This window comes from Cetorhinus maximus, chromosome 12, assembly GCF_964194155.1.
Source record: "Cetorhinus maximus chromosome 12, sCetMax3.hap1.1, whole genome shotgun sequence".
Taxonomy (NCBI): Eukaryota; Metazoa; Chordata; class Chondrichthyes; order Lamniformes; family Cetorhinidae; genus Cetorhinus; species Cetorhinus maximus.
The window spans coordinates 63,002,772-63,022,956 of NC_135890.1; the positions used below are offsets into that span (position 1 = coordinate 63,002,772).

Below are 20,185 nucleotides of genomic sequence, written 5' to 3' on the forward strand. Positions count from 1 at the left end.
GCTGCCATACCCCTTGTTCTTGCACAGGGGCACAATGTTTGCATCACGCATAGCCTGGGGCACTACCCCCACCAGCAGAGGTAGAGAAGTTTGAGTAGATGCTGTAGGAGTGTCAGTTTCCCATACTTGAGTTCAAGCAGCATGGCATCAACACCTGGAGTGTTGCCCATGGCGAATCAATAGCTTTACTAAGCTCCTCCACTAAGAGTTCAATATCCATGACAGGCAGACTTTCTAGTGTCTAGAGCTTCCTCGGTGACAGTGTTCTCCCCAGAGTACAACTCAAAGTAGTGCCCTACCTACAACTGTTTATTGCAGTCCTTGATGGCCTCCTCCAACTTTGTTTTCAATGGAGCTGTTTTCTTTGCTGATGGACCTTTTGCCTTTTTGATTGCATCATACATGCTCCTAGCATTCCTGGTGTTGAAGGACATCTGGATATTCTGGCAACCTGTAACCAATAGTAATTGGCACACTGCCTAGCAGTCTATTGGACTTTACTTTGAGCAGCTCAGAATGCAGAGTCTTCTTGTTTGAACTTTCTTGTAATTGATGACAGTGACCTCTTGGCTTCAAAGGCAGACTCCACTGTGGGTTAGCTTCAAATCAGTCAGCATTATTCAGCTCTGGCTTCCCAAATGTTGAGTGCGCGGTGTTGTAGATGGTGTCTCGAAGTATGTTCCTTTTTGCTTCTGCACTCTGTGTGGGAATACTGGAAAGCGCCTGTTCAATTGACTCCAGGAACTGTTGTTTTTAATCTGGATAGACAGAATGGTGGACGATGATACAAGGATGCCATTTCTGCTTTGAATGAAAACAGTTCCATCCTAACCCTGGTGCATACCAGGGAGCGATCTATATCAGTCAGTGCTGTGGTAGCATGTGTCGAGAATGCTGTTCAGAGTGTCACATCTGGTAATGATCTGAATCCAGCTGGTGCCAATGTCCTGATTTTGGATGTCTCCGGGACACCTTGTGGCATACTTTATTCGGAAAGTTGTTAGTTACTGAAAGCTCATGGCAACAGCAAAGTTCAAGTAGTCTATGTCCATTCTTATTTATCTTTCCCAAACAATGATGTCTGAGGCAGGAGGGTCATGCCTCATGGTGTGTGCCCACTCGAGTAGAAATCCCCCAGTCAGCAAAGTTGTTCTGACTTAGGGTTTCTGCTGATAACAGTGTCAGGCTCCTCAGTAGTGGAGGAGCATTAATTACCTTGCCATGTTTAAGTTGAGAGGCAGATGGTGAAAACATGTGCCAAACCATTTATGGGTGGCTCTATCATCAAGAGTAGCGAGTTCCTTATAGCGAAGCCTACACGCATTTCATCTGAACTCTTCCTTGCCAGATGAACGTGTAATGTTTTTCTATCAGTGATCCAGTCTCGGCGAGCCTGCCTCTCATACGGGAGCCAAGTCAATGTTCAGCCTATCAAGTTCCATGTCGATCACAGCAGTTTTACACACATTATCAACCAGCTGTAAGTTGTTTGTCAATCCTGTGCACATGGTCCTGACATTCCAGCTTGCCAAAGAGGTGGCATCTTCTTTCTTTTTGTTTGTTTGCCTGGTGTGGTGGATTCTGTCCATTTATTGAGCAGAGACTAGCACACAACATAAAAAGAATCCAAAAGTCTCTTGTAAACATATGAAAAGTAAAAAGGAATCAAAAGAGAGGGTGATTAAGGACCAAAAGATGCACTGGGAACTATTGTCCTCCCAACCATTTGTTTAATTCATAAAAGGCACAATGCCTGGACATGTTCCTTTTGCCTGCAGAGATCAGATCCCTGCACATGAATATATGTAGCTTCTAACAAGCAGAAGTGAGCCACTTTGCAAGCCAGAATAATAATCTTACATCCCTATTCTAAAAAGGAAAGGGATAAATCCAACAAATACAGGCAATCAGCCTGACGGTGTGGTGAAGTCACTGGGACAATAACCCGGGGCAAAATTAATTTCCACTGAGTAAAATATGGGTTAATAAGTGAAAGCTGGCACTGATTTGTCAAATTGAGTTTGACAAACTTGATTGAGTTTTTTGATAAAGTTATTGTGAGCATTATTCAGAGCAAAGGGTGTTAAATAAAGCACAACTTTTTTAGTTAAATGGGATTAAAAGGGCAGTGGCACTGTGGATATGAAATTGGCTAAGGGACAGAAAGCAAAGAACAGTGAACGGTTATTTTTCAGGCTGGAGGTAAGTTTGCGTTCCCAGGAATAGGTATTGAGACCACTGCCAATTTTGATATATGACCTACACTTGCATATATGGGGCATAATTTACAAGTTTGATGATGACATGAAACTCAAATGCTGTAAACAGCTAGGAGGATAATAACAGACTTCAGGAGGAAACAGGCTGGTGAAATGGACAGACACCTGACAGATGAAATTTAACAGTGTGAAGTGACGCATTTTGGCAGAAAGAATGAGGAGAGTTTGTGGCAGCCTTCCTCTTGTAAGACAATGGTTTGCACCCTGCTGGTCAACAATATTAGGTGTCGCTTGGTGTCTCAGGAGCCCCACTACGGCACGGCAGCCTCTACCGCATTTGTTCAACAGGAAGACAGAGGGCTGAGAAGATGCAGGATTTGCTGGCCTGTTTACTCTGTGCCCTCTTCTCGGCCAGAGGAGCTTTCAATTTCCGCTCACCCCTTCCAATGACTTTCCATCCTCCAGTCTGAAAAACACAGCTCTTTGTTTTCTTAAGCCTTTTTTTAAAATTCAATCTGACACCGACCCTCCTATTCCATGAGTCTCAATTTTGTTAACCAGCCCTTTCTGTCTTTAAATACATACAGACAACATTCTTTGCATTCCCTTCATAAACCTGTTATTTCATTAAAAAATTAAATTCGATTAATCAAGCCTTATCTGCATTTTACAAATCTGTGCTGGCTCTCCTCAATGAACCCAAACCTCTCCAAGTGCCTGTTCTTTTCCCTCATTATTCCCCACCCCCAATGTTAAACTGACCAGCCTGTAGTTACTCGGAATGACCTTACATCATTTCTTCAATAGGGATGTCACGTTTGCCACTCTGCAAGGTGTAGACTTCTGGCTGATTTGTTTTTAAACTCTGCCTTCAAGGAACAGTGTTAAGCGGAGGCTGAAAAAAAAGAAGGCTCTTCCAGATTCCCTGTTTGCATATGCACCAGGTGGTCTTTGGGTATACAACATTCATCCATCCAATGAACATGGCTGAGGCAGCACAGACATTGTTGGCATAGCAATGTGTAGACTGATGGAATTAGCACACTTCAAGACATCTGAATTGGTGACCTTGTCATGCCAAAAGATGCCAAGGACACGTCTGAAACAGCAAAGGCAGAAACTGTTCAGCCTTCTCTCCTCCCCTAGCACGTGTTGCCCAGGTCTCACCACTGTAGGGGAGTGTGCTGAGGAGAGGCAATAGTTTTGAAGGGAGTTAAGGACTTATACTAATCTTTGAAGGTTTGTCAGGACAAACTGAGAAGGCTCTTAAATGGGTTTATGAAATCCTTCATTCCAAAAGCAATAAATTTATGCTGAACCTTCATAGAACATTGGTTAGGCCGCAAATGGAGTATTGTAGTCAATTCAGGTCAAACTTTAAGAAGGATGTCAAAGTCTTTGTGGGGGTGCAGGGGTGACTAACTAGAATGGTACAAGGGATGCAGGACTTCAGTTATGTGAAGAGACTGAAGAGGCTAAGATTGTTCTCCTCAGAGCAGAGAAGGTTAAGCAAACTCTGTGAATTCAGTAGCATGCAAAACAGAACTAACTGTGTACATAAATCCGATGAGAGGGATTAATCATCTAAGGAAAAACAAGTAGCAAGCGCGTTACCTTTTAATATCACGTACAATTAACAAGTATCCTGTGAAAACTTTAAAAAGATTTTAAGTGTGGAAAATAGTTCACAAACAACAGCCTAATTTTGCATTGATTATAATACAACAACAGTGAGCAGTACTCACCATAAGCACAAAGTAAATTGCACAGCATTTGCAGCACCCATGCACACGCAATGAAAGGGATATTTGGATATCTTTTTACTTTTTCACTGTCTCTTTTAGCTCCCTCTTTTCATCCCATCTTTCTGTTCCAATCTTTATTGTGCTTTCTGTATATTATTTAAATTGAATTTATAATTCCTGGTTGCGATTCTGTGGGGCTCAGCGATGATTCTTCAACGATTGAAAAGCCTTGTTGTTTCTTGCCCTGTTCACTTTTTTTATTCATTTACGGGATGTGGGTGTTGCTGGCTAGGCCAGCATTTATTGCCCATCCCTACTTGCCCTTGGTGGTGAGCTGCCTTCTTGAACCACTGCAGTCCCTGTGGTGTAGGTAACCCACAGTGCTGTTAGGAAGGGAGATCCAGGATTTTGATCCAGCAGCAGTGATGGAACGGCAATATATTTCCAAGTCAGGATGGTGAGCGGCATGGAGGAAAACTTCCAGGTAGTGTTGTCCCATGTGTTTGCTGCCCTTGTCCCTCTAGATGGTAGCGGTTGTGGGTTTGGAAAGTGCTGCCTAAGGAGACTTGGCGAGTTTCTGCAGTGCATCTTGCGGATGGTACACACTGCTGCCACTGTGCAGCAGTGGTGGAGGGAATGAATGTTTGTGGAAGGGGTGCCTACAAATGCCAAGTAGAGGGCACTGCACTGGTTCACATCCCCAATAATAGCAAGTCAACACTCAAAAGCTCACAAAAACTCTTATTCAGCTGTCAAAAATCCAGGCCATTAAAATTAAAGTTTCCCAAGACATACCTTAAGAGCTATAGGATCCAGAGTAAAATCCCAAACATCCCCAACAGAGTCATCCAATGCGTCTTCAACTCCTTTCAACTGGTTGGTGTACTCTTCAAGAAATCTTCCATAATTCTTTAGTTGCACTTCAGCATGGATTCCTAAATACAGAGGCAGAAGTTTTGAACGAGTACAATAATTTGCTGCCTGTAGTTTGATACCCCAGATTAAAAAATCCAGCTAGGGCTCATTAACCCTTCCCGAATCAAACCAAAGCCAGAAAGTTTTCGCTATCCTCTCCCCTCGGGTAACTGCATGTTTTAGCCCTATGCAAACTCTCATGCTAACAACATTTCCCAACTGAGTGTGGACAAATAACCTCATCCTTTCATCGTCAGCCTGTCAATATTAAAGTGAAAAGCAGCAGGATTTGCACACCTATTGCCATTTTAGCTTCACAGAGGCAAGTTCAGCCTTCGCTTAACATATTTTTTAAAACTCAGCCTCCAAAGGACAATCAGGCAAAAGCCTGAAGATTGCAGAGTGGCAGATGTGACATCCCGACTAAAGAAATGGTGTACGGTCATTCTAAGTAACTTCGGACTGCTCAGTTTAACACTGGGGTGGGGAATAATGAGGGAAAAGAATCAAAAGGCACTTGGAGAGGTTTGAGTTCATTGAGAAGAGCCAGCACAGATTTGTAAAAGGCAAATCAGGCTTGAGTAATAGAATTGAATTTTTTGATGAAATAACAGAAGGTTTATGAAGGGAATGCAAAGAATGTTGTCTATATGGATTTAATGACAGAAAAGGCTGGTCAACAAATTGAGGCTCATGGAATAGGAGGATCAATATCAAATTGGATTAAAAAATGGCTTAAGGGCAGAACATATATATGACTTAAATATTGGTATAGAGTAAAATTTGCCAATACCACCAAGCTTGGAGGGGTGGTAAAAATGAGGATAATGTTAATCTATGCAATAGAACACAGGTTAGTAGAATAGGCAGGCAAGTGGTTGAATTTAATATCGTGAAGTGAGAGGTAGTGTATCTTGGCAGAAGAGATGGGGAGAAGTAATATGGGCTTAATGGCACAGTTCTAAAGATTATGCAGGGACAGAGGTACTTGAGGGTTCATGTGCATAGATCTTTGAAAGTGACATGACATATTGAGAGTAATTAGCAAAGCATTTGGGATCTTGGGCTTCATAAATAAAGGTATTGTACACAAAAGTAGGGAAGTTATAAAACTCTAGTTAGGCCACAACTAGTGTATTGTGTGCAGCTCTGGTCATCACACTTTAGGAAGGATGTGAGTGTCCTTGAGAGGGTGCAGAGATTTCCCTGAATGGTGCCAGGGATGAGGGATTTTAGCTACAAGGTTAGGTTGTAGAAGCTGGGCTTGTTCTCTTTGGAGCAAAAAAGACTGAGGGGAGGATTTGACAGGGATGTCTAAGAAAATGACAGACTGAGATACAAAGAAAAGTGGTTCCCATGAGCTGATTGTACAAAGATTTAACGTTTTGGACAAGAAATATAGGTGACTGGAACTTAATGTCTAGGAGGGTGGTGGAAGCAGAGTTGATCAGTGATCTCAAGAGGAAATAGGATAAACGCCTGAGGGAAATAAACTTGAAGGGCTATAGGGACAGAACAGGGTAACGGGACTAACTGAATTGTTTAACTGAGAGCTGGCAAGGACTTGATAGTGACCTCCTTCTGTGGCATAATGGCAACACACCTGCTCCCATTCATTAACACTGTACTGTGGCATCAATACACAATTCACATTCAACAACTTACATTCCAACATTAGGGAAATGCTGTAGCCATTGTTCATTGTGCAGAATTGGACAAATGATTAAAATCATTAGGTGATGATGATTTAGGGGGATATTGAACAGATGAACTGTTCTCCTGGAAATCTGTATGGTCGAGGTGGATCATTAGCACAAGGTCTCAGTTACACATCTCACCTTCACACTCACGTGTCCATTGAGATTCAAGAGTTTCGCTTTAAACTTATATGGTGCTAAATAAAGCAACGTATACAAAAGTGGGTAATTCTATATACATTAATGTTACAAAATCTTTGTCAAATCAACCATTAACTAGGAGATAATAGATGCCAATAGGACCTGAACAAATTTGCCTACTAAACAAGGCATTAAGGTCAGTGCCACTGTAGTACACTGTGCAATGGAAGAGTACTTGCAAATCATTAATCAGACATTGGAAGACAAATCAAAACATTGTCCCAGAATTTGTTAAAATGATCACTGGACTGCTCTGTGGGACAGGAGAGACACCCCAACCTGGGAATGGGAGACTAACGCCAACCCCCGCCCCCACAAGCACAGTGTGAGAGCCGCCCTCCCATCCCCACCCCCACAGGGCGCGCGGGCGGGGAAGCACCCCCGACTCAGAGGGCGGGGGTGGAGGGGGGAAGAGGCACCCGCGTCCATTAGATGGGGAGGAGGGGAGAGGCACCGCCCCTGCCCGGGGCTGGGGAGTTGGGGCGGGGGTGGTTGATGCCATTGAGTTTCTTTCCCTATCGAACTTGCGGAGCAGCAAAGCCCGGGCTTGACTTCGCAAGAGACGCGCGGCCTCCCCGGACTGGTGCCGGTGCCGACCTCACTCACTCTGGGAGCCATCATCGAAGCGATCGAACTGCCAGTCCGGGGACTGCGGATCCAGCGCCATCTTCGGGGTCACGTGCTCTTGCCGCGCAGGCGCGCGGGAACTATGCTCTCTGGGAGATGTAGTTTCCGGGTGAAAGGTCAATTTGGAAAAGCTGGAAGTCTGAATTCAATTTGCAAAGTGCTGGAAATATTCAGCAGGTCAGGCAGAGAGAAGAAACAGAGTTAACGTTTCAGGTCTATGACCCTTCATCAGAACTGACCTAAGACGTTAACTCTGTTTCCACAGATGCTGCATGACCTGCTGAGTTTTTGCTGGATTTTCTGTTTTTATTTCAGTGTGACAGAACATAGTCAGGCTCTGCACATGTGAGTAAGTCAGGGCCAAGCCAGGGTGAGGGGTCAGGAGTGGGTTGGTCAGGATCAACTTCCTGACTATAGGATTACATCCTACATTACAACAGCAATGACACTTCAAAGTACTTAATTGGCTGTAAAAAGTGCTTTGCGATGTCCATAGAAACTAGGAGCAGGAGTAGGCCATTCGGCCCTTTGAGCCTGCTCCGCCATTCATTATGATCATGGCTGATCATCCAACTCAATAGCCTGCTCCCGCTTTCTCCCCATACCCTTTGATCCCTTTCGCCCCGAGAGCTATATCTAACTCCTTCTTGAAAACATACAATGTTTTGGTCTCAACTGCTTTCTGTGGTAAGGAATTCCACAGGCTCACTACTCTGGGTGAAGAAAGTTCTCCTCATCTCAGTCCTAAATGGTCTACCCCATATCCTCAGACTGTGACCCCTGGTTCTGGACTCTCCCACCATCGGGAACATCCTTCCTGCATCTACCCTGTCTAGTCCTATTAGAATTTTATAGGTTTCTATGAGATCCCCCTCATTCTTCTGAACTCCAGCGAATATAATCCTAATTGACTCAATCCCTCCTCATCCCAGGAATCAGTTGAGTAAACCTTCGCTGCACTCCCTCTATAGCAAGTACATCCTTCCTCAGATAAGGAGACTAAAACTACACACACTATTCCAGGTGTGGTCTCACCAAGGCCCTGTACAATTGCAGCAGTATTCATGAAAGGCACTACGTAAATACAAGTTTATAGAAACCTACAGAAAAAGGCCATTTGCACCATAATGCCTGTCCTGGCTCTTTGAAAGGGCAATCATGCTTAATCTCACATGCATGTATGTAAATGCAGAAAGAGTGGTGAAGAGGGTTGCTGAACTTTTTATTTGTTCATGGGACATGGGCATTACTGGATAAATGCCCTTGTTTGGGTTCTGGTGCCACATGTAGGCCAGACCAGATAAGGACAGCAGATTTCCTTCCCTGAAGAGCATTAGTGAACCAGATGGGTTTTTACGACAATCGGCAATGGCTTCATAGTCATCATCAGACTTTTAATTCCAGATTTTTATTGAATTCAAATTTCACCATCTGATGTGGTGGGATTCAAAGCCGGGTCCCCAGAGCATTACGCTAGGTCTCTGGAATACTAGTCCAGTGACAATACCACTCTGCCTCCCCTGTACAAGTTCAAACAGCCATGTAGAAATATGATCCACTGGCGATAACAGAAACATGGCTTAAAATGATGAGGACTGGATGCTTAATAATCACAGACAACATGTTTTCAGAAAAGATAGGGAAGGAAAAAAGTGGGTAGGGTGGCAATATGATTAGGGAAGATGTGGTAGTGTTGGAAAGAAAGGTGTTGTCTGAGCAGGGAAGGACAGAATCCATTTGGTTAGAGTTCAGAAGCAAAAAAGGAGATGATCACGGTACAGGGGGTGTTTTATAGAGTCCAAATAGTGAGAGAAAGATCGAGGAGCAAACCTGCAAGGGAATCATAGGGATAGAGTGGCAATATTGGGAGGTTTTAATTATCCCAAAAATGATTGGGATAAGGTTGGATTGAATGTTAAGGAGGGGGAGGAATTTCTGAAATGCATTCAGAGGAATTTCCTTGATCAGTATGTTCTCGGTTCAACTAGGAAGGAAGCATTGCTGGATCTAGTGCTGGGGGATGAGGTGGGCCAAATTGACCAAGTGACTGTGGGGGCAACACTTAAGAAAGAGTGATCATTGTATCATAATGTTTAGATTAGTAATGGAGAAGAGCAAGGAACAATCTAAAGTAGAACTTTAGAGCTAAGTTGGAAAAGGGCTAGTACAATGGAATAAGAGATCATCTGGCCAGGGTAACATGGAACCAAAGAATGATAGGAAAAACTGTAAGGAACAACAGATGATCTTTAAGGAGATTTGAGTTACAGGCTAAGTACATTCCAAAATAGGGTGAAAGGTAGGGAAATCAAAGCCAGAGCTCCATCAGTGACGAGGGAAATAGAGAATAGGAGGGTGTATGATCCATGTCAGTTCAATTCTTCAAGTGGAACCCAGGCCAAATACAATAAGTTGAGAGGGGAAGTGTTCAGGAAAACAAGATTGACAAAGAGAAAATATGGGAATAGAATGGCAGTTAACATAAAAGGGAACTCAAAAATCTTCTACTGGCATGTAAATAGTAAATGAGTAGTAAGAGGTGAGGTGATTCCTATCAGGGACAAAGAAGATGACATATGTTTGGAGGTACAGGACATGGCTTGAATACTTGATGAGTACTTTGTATCTGTGTTTATTAAGGAAGCGGATACTGATAAAATATCAGTTTATATGGGGGTGGTACAGGTAATGGATGGGGTGAAAATAGATAGACAGGATGCACTGGAAAAGCTGGTTTGAGACTGGATAAGTCGTCTTATCTGGATGGTTTGCATCCCAGGTCGCTGAAGGAAGTGGGAGTGGAGATAGTGGAAGGGCTTGACATAATCTTCCAATCTTCCCTGGATACAGGGGAGGTGGCAGAGGATTGAAAAGTGGCAAATGTGACATCCTTATTCCAGAAAGGGTCTAAGGACATTCCATGTAATTACAGGCCGGTCAGTTTAACATCATTGGTGGGTCAGGTTTTAGAAACAATAATCAGGGAAATAAATCAACAGATATGAGTTAATTAAGGAGAGTCAGCACAGATTTGTCAAAGGCAGGTCATGCTTGACTAATCTAACTGAATTTTTTGATGAAATAATGGAGAATGTTAATGAAGAGAATGCTGTAGGTGTCTATATGGAATTTAAGAAATTGTTTGACATAGAAGGGTCAGTGTCAGCTTGGATAATAAAAATTGGCTTAAGGACAGAAAACAGGGAGTCTAGGTAAATGGTTGTTTTTCAGACTGGAGAGTGGTAGACAGTGGTGTTCCCCAACAGTCAGTGTTAGGAGCACTTTTTGATATATATAAATTACTTAGCTATTGAAATACCAAGTAAAATTTTAAAATTTGCTAATGATACTAAACTCGGAGGTGTGGAAACAGCAAGGATGATGCACATAGCCTGCAACAGGACATAGATGGGCTGGCAGAATGGGCAGAGAAGTGGCAGATGGAATTTAATAGAGAAAAATGTGAAGTGATGCATTTTGGCAGAAGGGATAAGGAGAAGCAATCTAGACTTAATGGCACAGCTCTAAAGAGTGTGTAGGAACAGAGGGATTTAGGGGTTCAAGTGTACAAATCCTTGAAGATTGCAGGCTATTCTGAGAGAGTAGTTAGCAAAACATATCAGATCTTTAGCTTAATAAATACGAGTATTGAGTACAAAAACAGGGGTGCTATGCTGAAATCAAAGCAGAAAATGTTGGAAATACTCATCAGATCATGTGAAATCTGGAGAGAGAGAAACAGATTTAATATTTCAGGTCAATGACATTTCATCAGAACTGGGAAAAATCAGAGTTGTAATAGGTTTTGGGAAAGGGGTGGGTGGGACAAGGACAAAAGGAACGTTGGAAGACAGGATCCATTGAATATGGAGGCTAGTGGGGTGGAAGGTGAGAACAAGGGGGACCCTATCCTGATTCTGGGAGGGATGGGAAGGGATGAGAGCAGAAGTGCGGGAAATGTGGTGGACATGGTCAAGAGCCCTGTCAACTGCGGTGGTGGGGGGGGTTGTGGGGGGTGGCAGGGGTGTTGGGGGGGTGGGAGGAAATCTTCAGTTGAGGAAAAAAGGAGATATCTCAGAAACACTGGTGTGAAAGGTTGCATTGTTGGACCAGATGCAATGGAGAGGGAGGGACTGGGAGAATCGAATGGAATCCTTACAGGGTGTAGGAAGTGTAGTTGAGGTAGCTTTGGGAGTCAGTGGGCACACAATAAATATTAGTTAATAGCCTTAGCCAGAAATTAAGACAGAGAAGTCAAGGAAGGGAAGGGAATAGTTGGAGATGCATATTATGAAACTGAGAGAAGGGTAGAAATTGGAAGCAAAGTTGATCAGATTTTCCAATTGACGGTGAGGGCAGAACACCGCACTGATACAGTCATCAGTGTACCAGAAAAAGAGTTGAGGGAAGGGACCCGAGTAGAACTGGGACAAGGAAAGTTCCACATATCCCATAAAAAGATAGGTATAGCTAGGACCCATCTGGGTACCCATAGCAACATCTTTTATTTGAAGAAAGTGAGATGAATTAAATAAAATTGTTGAACGAAAGCAAACATTCAGCCAGGTGGAGCTGAGTGGTGGTAGATGGAAACTGGTTGACCTTTGTTCAAGGAGGACGTGGAGAGCCCCAGACCCTCAGGAGGGGAGGTGGTCCCAGGGTATGGGAGGACTGGGGGAGGTGGTCCCAGGGTATGGGAGGACTGGAGGAGCTAGTCCTAGGGTATGGGAGGACTGGAGGAGGTAGTCCCAGGGTATGGGAGGGCTAAGGGAGGTCTCCAGGATGCCAGTTTGAGATTGTAGTGCAATGGAATCTGAGAGAAAGATCCTGGAATCAGGTGGCAATGGTGAGGGAGATTTCAGGGCCTATGAGCATTGAGGAAGTTTTGACTCAGGGCACTAGAATGTGGTCTAGGAGGTTGTGAGCACTAAGAAGGTGACCAATTGTCAGGGGAAATCTGGGAAGAAAAGTTCTGTGAAAAAAAAAGTCCTATGAAGAAAATTCAGTGGAACTGAGAATGTATTTTGGATTATCTGAATAAAACTTTTGAAAAAATCATTAACTTTTCTTCCAATAATTTTGAGAAACCAATGGATCTATTATCTCTGCAGCTAACTCTTTAAAGACCCTAGGATTGGGACCATCAGGTCCAGGGAACCTATCAGTTTTTAGTCCCATTAGTTCGCCTCTAGTGATCATGATTGTTTTAAGTTCCTCCCTCCCTTTTGCCCATTGATTTTCTACTATCCTTGGGATGCTTTTATTGTCTTATACTGGGAAGGTGGATACAAACTACTTGTTCAAAGCTGTAGTATAAGGGTCTGGCAGAAGCCACAGGAGATTTGAACCCTGAGTCTGAGTCTGTTATGCTTGGATCTGGCAGTACAGATTTGGTGCTGCTGCTCCCTGTGACATGAGTGCTTTTGGCTGGGGTCCAGCCTACTATCTTTCCCTGTTACCCAAACATATGATGTAACATTGTGTAAGAATCTTACACTGACCGACTTTAAATCTGTAACTATTTTGTGACTATTTTACTTATAGTAGCAAGAATAAAATGATTGAAGCAGTACTAAATGTCTTTAAGTTACTATAGTATTGTGATCAAGTCCTGTTCTTGACAAGGATCCAAGAACAGACTGCCAACCTCTGTTCGCCCACTTTGTTGACTTGCCACTGATCAGCATCTCAGCTCCTGGGCTCCACAGTGCTGGGCTTGAGAAAACATTTATTTTCATTGTTAGCATTTAAAAGAAAATACGCATATTTTGGTAACAGGTGCATCATCCTGCAGGCCAGTTCCCTTTTAGTTACTAGAAGGTTATTGATGACCCAGGTCCACAAGCAGAGGTCCATTACCAAATTTTGAGGTGCCAGGACTCTGAGTAAATATGTTGGCTAAATCTACCCTTACGTTGCCATTATGTTCCTATGTATTAATCATTTGAGTTCCCAAAAGTCAGTAAAACTATGCTTTCTAAATTAAAAATATTAATGCCGGTTGGCATTTTATTTTGAACCACGTGGTATTTTGAATCACTAGAATTTCATTATGCAACAGTTTAATTATTTAATTAAAACCTATTAAAACATGAATTACAGAAAACTTTGCTTACTTCTGACTGGGGAATGGTATAGAAAGGAGCAAATGCTTTTCTTGATTTATATCAATCACCTAGACCTGAGTGTACAGGGCACAATTTCAAAATTTGCAGATGATTCAAGATTTGGAAGTATTGTGAACTGTGAGGAGGATAGTGATAGACTTCAAGAGGATATAGACAGGCTGGTGGAATGGGCAGACATGTGGCAGATGAAATTTAATGTAGAGAAGTATGATGTTGGCAGAAGAACTAGGAGAGGTGACATAAAATAAAGGGCCCAATTCTAAAGGGAATGCAAGCGCAGAGGGACCTGGGTGTATATGTGCGTAAATCATTGAAGGTGGCAGGGCAGGTTGGGAAAGCAGATAATAAATTATATTGAATACTAGGATTTATAAATAGGGGTGCAGAGTACAAAAGTAAGAAAGTTATGAACCTTCATAAAACACTGGTTCAGCCTCAATGGGAAGGATGTGAATGTTTTAGAAAGGGCGCAGAAAATATTTACAAGAATGGTTCAGAATGCTGCCGTCAAGCCAAAAAGACATCTGCCTATCACACGAATGAATAATGTGGTATATGAATTTCAGTGCCAGTGTGATGCTAGGTATGTAGGCCATATGTCCCAAAGGCTGACCGATCATATCAAACAGCATGTCCCAGCCACTGTTCGCAACGGGCAAGGTACCAACTGTACCTAACCAGCCCATGTTTGCAAAACTCAAAACACAATGTTCAACATTAGATGTGATCCTGTGATTGGACAACATTTGCTAAATAATTCTCAATGTGCTAGGAATTACGCTGACAATTTAAGATTGCCAGTTGGGCTCACAGTATTTTGCATTTGCATGTACTGGAAGCTACATATATTGATACAAAGGGCCCTGTTCTTTGCAGATAGAAAAAAATGTACACATATTGCGCCTGTTTCAGCTAAACAAAATAAGTGGCAACCATTCACTGACTCACTCCTCAGGGCAATGCCTTGACCAATCAGAGTCAAGCTGCCTGGTTTAAATTTCAAACAATGCTTGGCAGTTAACTGTGAGTCACATCACTGATGCATTCTCCATGGCAATGCCTCTAACAATCAGAGTCCACTTGCCAACCAATCAGCACTCTCTTCACATACAGTATAAATTGTTGTTTTCCCCTTATATTGGTAAGCATCCCAATGAGTGCAAGATGAAAAGCTTTGACATGTCTCTTTTCACAGCAATATTCAAGTTCTGTACTCTCAAATCTCTCTGTCCCTGCATCCCTTTTAAAATTGTACTATTTTGTTTATATAGCTTCTTTTCATTTTTCCTATCAAAATTAATCTCTACAGACTTAACTGTCTTAAAGTTCCTTTGTTATAGGTCTGCCCTCTTTACCAATCCTCCTGAAGCCTGTCATTTTCTTCCTCACTGCTTACTACAATTCTGACTTTCATGTCACACACAAACGTTGAAATTATGCCCAACATTCATCCAGGTTATTAAAGGTATCAAAAAGTACAATAATCCATAAGTAAAATACTGCATATGTTGAAAATCTGAACTAAAAACAGAAGAAGCAGGAAACATTCAGCAGGTCAGGCAGCATGCGTGGAGAGAGAAACAGATAGGTTTCAGGTCTGTGACCATACATCAAAATCTTATTATGTGGCACTTCATCGACACTTTTTGTAAGCTCATAAATGCATCATTCACACAAACCTCATCAGCCCTCTCCAATTCTTCATCAAAGAACTCAGTCAAGTTAATCAAACACAATTTGCCTTTAACAAATCTGTGCTCGCTTTCATTTATTAACTCATATTTTTGAAGTACCAATTAATTTTGTCCCATATTATTACATCTAAAAGTTTCCCCACCACAGATGTTAGGGTGGCTGGCCCAATGATGTTAGATTGTTCTCACTCTTTTTTTAACAGGGTGTAAGATTTGCAATCCTCTGACACCTCTCCATAACTAAGGGGGATTGGGAGGTCATGCCTAGGATGCAAATTAAATGACAGGTTAACTACATGGTAGGACAGAGTATAAAAGAAAAGATAATGGGAGCTTGTCGGAAAAGTACGGTGATAATCATGGAGGATTTTAATCCACATATAGATTCGAAAAATCAGATGGGCAAAGGTAGCATAGATGAAAAGTTCACAGAATGTTTTCGGGATAGTTTCTTAGAAGAGCACTTCTGGAGCCAACCAGAGATCAGGCTACACTAGACCTGGCATTGTGCAACGAGATAGGATTTATTGATAACCTCACAGTGAAGGCACCCCTAGGTAGCAGCAATCATGGAATCATAGAAAGTTTACATCACAGAAAGAAGTCATTTGGCCTATCGTGTCTGTGCCAGCCAAAAACCAAATCACCCAGCCTAATCCCACTTTCTAGTATTTGGTCTGTAGCACTGCAGGTTGCGGCACTTAAGGTGCATATCCAGACATCTTTGAGTTCAGGGTTTCTGAAGTTACTACCCTTTCAGGCAGTGAATCATGACCCCTACAACCACCTGGGTGAAAAATGTTTTCCTCATCTCCCCTCTAATCTTTCTGTCAATCACTTTAAATCTTTACTCCCGAATCACTGACCTCTCTGCTAAATAGGCCCTTCCCATTCACTCTATTCAGGCCCCACACAATTTTGTACAACTCAATCCCCTCAGCCTCCTCTGTTCCAAGGAGAACAACCCCAGGCTATCCAATCTTTCGTCATAGCTGCAATTTTTCAGTTCTGGCAACAGCCCCATAAATTTCGTCTGTGCCCTCTCTAATGCAATTACACCCTTTCTGTAATGAGCTGTCCAGAACTGCACACAGTACTCAAGTTGTGGCCTAACTCATGTTTTATATAGTTCCAGCATAACCTCCCTGCTCTTATATTCTATGCCTCGGCTAATAAATGAAATGATTACATATGCCTTATTAACCATCTTACCAACCTGTCCTGCTACCTTCAGAGACCTGTGGACATTCAGTCCAAGGTCTCTCACTTCCTCCACCTTCTCAGTATTCTCCCATTTATTGTGTATTCCTTTGCCTTGTTTGACCTCCCCAAATGCATCACCTCAAACTTCTCTGGGCTGAATTCCATTTACCATTTTTCTGCCCACCTGACCAGTCCATTGATATCTTCCTACAGTCTACAGCAATCCTCCTCTCTATCTACCATGCGTCTGATTTATGTGTCATCTACAAACTATTTGATCATTTCCCCTACATTTACATCCAAATCATTAAAATGTACCACAGAAAGCTGAGTACTCAGCCCTGCAGAACCCCACTGGAAACAGCCTTCCAGTGAGAAAAACATGCATCAACAAGTACCCTTTGTTTCCTGTCACTGAGCCAATTTTGTATCCCTCTTGCTGCATTCCCCTGGATCCCATGGGCTTTAATTTTTCTAACCAGTCTGCCATGGACTTCTATCCTTGTCTCATCCATCCGTTGCTCAAAACCTACATCATTCCGAACTTTTCCCAGTTCTGGTGGAAGATCACATCCTGAAACATTACCTCTTGTTTCTCTCCACAGATGCTGTCATAACCTAAGTATTTTCAGCATTTTCTGTTATTTCATATTTCTAACATCTGCAGTACTCTGCGTTTCAATTTATTTATTTTGATTTTGACTCAGTTGTTGAAATGTTAAACCTTGTCCATTGGTTTTCTCATTTGGCAAATTTGGTTCTTTTGTTTGTTGGTCTCCACGGTGATCACAACACTGCCTAGGTGGATGTGGAGTTCAGGACTTGAACAAGCTACGCAATTGCATTATGGCAAGAAAGGAAATCTCAAGGGCACAGGGCAAAAAATTCTGGCACCAATTTTCAATGTAATATGATTGAATTTTACATTCATTTTGAGGGAGAGATGAGTGAACAAAGAACAAAGAAAAGTACAGCACAGGAACAGGCCCTTCGGCCCTCCAAGCCTGCGCCGATCATATTGCCCGTCAACTAAAACATTTTGCACTTCCGAGTACATCCAAGACTATTTTAAACTTAAATAAGGGAAATTATGAGGTCATGAAAGCGGAGCTAGCTACAGTGAACTGGGAAATAAGGTTAAGGGATATGTCAATGGAGGGTCTGTGGCAGATATTTAAAGGGATATTTCAGATTTCACAGAATAGATACATTCCAATGAGAAAGAAAAATTCCTAGGGGATAGCCCGCCATCTGTGGTTATCTAAAAATGTTAAAGACGGTATCAAACTTAAAGGTGGGTGGCAGGCCAGAAGATTGAAAGAATATAAAGAACAGCAAAGAAAGACAAAAAGATGAATAAGGAGGGAAAAATTAGAGTGCAAGAGAAAGCTAGCTAGTAATATGAAGACGGATAGTAAGAGTTTCTATAGATACTTAAATAAGAAAAGAGTTAACAAAGTGAGCATTGGTCCTATAGAAAGTGCATCTGGGGAATTGATAATGGAAAGTAGGGAGATGGTGGAAGAATGAAACAGGTATTTTGCAACAGTCTTCACTATAGAGGACACAAGTAACATCTTAGAAATAGCTGTAAATCAGGAAACGTAAGGGAGGGAGGAACTCGGGAAAATTATAATCGTCAGGGAAACTAGTAATTGTTCTGAACTAAAATAAAATAAAAGCAAAATACTGGAAATCAAGAACAAAAACAAAAATACCTGTTGAACTCAATATTCAGTATTCCTCAATATTCCTTCCCGACTGAATATTGAGTTCAACAACTTTAGATCATGAAATCTCTTCTCCATCCCCACTCCCTTTCCGATCCCCCTTTTTCCAATAATTTATATATATTTTTCTTTTCCCACCTATTTCCATTATTTTTAAATGTATTTCCATCCATTGTTTTATCTCTACCTTTTAGCCTATTTCGATGCGCCCCCACCCCACCCCCACTAGGGCTATCTGTCCCTTGCTCGTTCTGCTTTCCATCCATTGTTTTATCTCTACTTTTTAGCCTATTTCAATCACTCCCACCCCACCCCCACTAGGGCTATCTGTCCCTTGCTCGTCCTGCTTTCTACCCTTAATTTTCCCATTAGCACATTTTTTAGCTAATATTACCACCATCAACACCTCTTTGTCCTTTTGTCTATGACATCTTTTGGCAATCTCCACCTATCACTGGCCCTCTATCCAGCTCTACCCGTCCCACCACCCCACCCCCTTAAACCAGCTTATATTTCACCTCTTTTCTATTTTTCCTTAGTTCTGATGAAGTGTCATTCAGACTCGAAATGTTAACTGTATTCCTCTCCACAGATGCTGTCAGACCTGCTGAGTTTTTCCAGGTATTTTTGTATTTGTACTGAACTATTGGTTAACAATAAAACAGCTGTGATACACAGAATGTCTTCTGCTGCCTGATTTGGTAAATGGACATCCATCTATTAAACACTTAATGGCTTGGGTTCTCCAGTGTGTCTACGAATTGAGTCAGTTGTGTTTTAGCATCCAGTTCCCTATCAGATGTCTAGTATCTGTTTGGTTCAGTGGTAGCACTCTCAGCTCTGAGGTTGAGGGTTCAAGCTCCATAATTTGAGCAAATAACAGAATCAAAGAAAGGTTACAGTACAGAAGGAGACCATTCAGCCCATTGTGTCTGTGTTAGCTTTCCGAAGGAACAATTTACCTAGTGCCACTCCTGCCATCTTCTCCCTATGTCCCCACACATTCCTCCTTTTCGGATTATAATCCAATTCCCTCTTATATGCCTTGAATGAACCTGCCTCCACCACACTCTCAGGCAGTGCATTCCAGATCCTAAACATAGCTTACATGAAAAATTTTTTTCTCATGCCGCCATTGCTTCTTTTACCAATTACCTTAAATCTGTGTCTGCTTGATCTCAATCTTTCCACCAATGGGAACATTTTATCCCTATCTACTCTGTCCAGACCCCTCATGCTTTTGAATACCTCTCTCCAATCTCTTCTCAACCTTCTCTTCTTCAAGGGAAATGGTTCAACCTTCCCCAACCTGACTATATAACTTAAGCTCCTCTTCCCTGGAACCGTTCTTGTGAGTCTTTTCTACTCTTTCTTTAACAACTTCACATCCTTCCTAAAGTGTGGCACCCTCTCGGCAAACACCCTGTCAAGTCCTCTCAGGATCTTATATGTTTCAATAAGATCACCTCTCATTCTTCTAAACTTCATTGGGTATATACACAGCCTGCTTAACCTTTCCTCATAAGATAACCATTTGATCTCAGGAATCAGATGAATGAACATTCTCTGAACAGGTTCTACTGTAAACAGTGCTCTCACTGAGGCCCTGTACAGCTGCAGGAACACTTTCCTCCCTTACACTCGATTCCTCTTGCAATAAACACTAACATTCCATTTGCCTTCCTAACCACTTGCTGCACCTGCATACCAACCTTTTGTGATTCATGTATCAGGACACCCAGATTCCTCTATACCGTAGAGTTCTGAAATCTTTCTCCATTCAAAGCATATGCTGCTTCTGTATTCTTCCTGCCAAAGTGGACAAGTTCAGATTTTCCCACATTATACTCCATCAGCCAAATTTTTGCCCACCTTTGTAGGCTCATTATATCCTTTTCACGACCTACTTTCCTACCTATCTTTGTGTCATCAGCAAATTTAGCAACCATACATTTGGTCCATTCATTCAAGTCATTGATAAAGTTTGTAAATAGCTGAGGCCCCAAGACTATGGTGCTCCATTGCC

The 20,185-nt window shown here is 42.2% G+C and overlaps 1 protein-coding gene across 3 annotated transcripts in view; it reads right to left on the minus strand.

Annotated features, from left to right (window-relative positions):
• Window positions 1-7,469, minus strand: part of washc4 (WASH complex subunit 4) — a 139,530-nt gene extending 132,061 nt beyond the window's left edge. For 2 of the 3 annotated variants that reach the window (XM_078553746.1, XM_078553745.1), the window contains exons 1-2: window positions 7,384-7,469; window positions 4,760-4,899 (exon numbers count right to left, since the gene is read on the minus strand). In XM_078553746.1, the coding sequence (XP_078409872.1) occupies window positions 4,760-4,899; window positions 7,384-7,444 (201 nt within the window). In that variant the 5' untranslated portion in view covers window positions 7,445-7,469. Of the gene's footprint in view, window positions 1-4,759; window positions 4,900-7,374 lie in introns of all 3 variants that reach the window. The other variant, XM_078553747.1, reaches the window with a different exon arrangement.
• Between the last annotated feature and the right edge of the window lie 12,716 nt (window positions 7,470-20,185).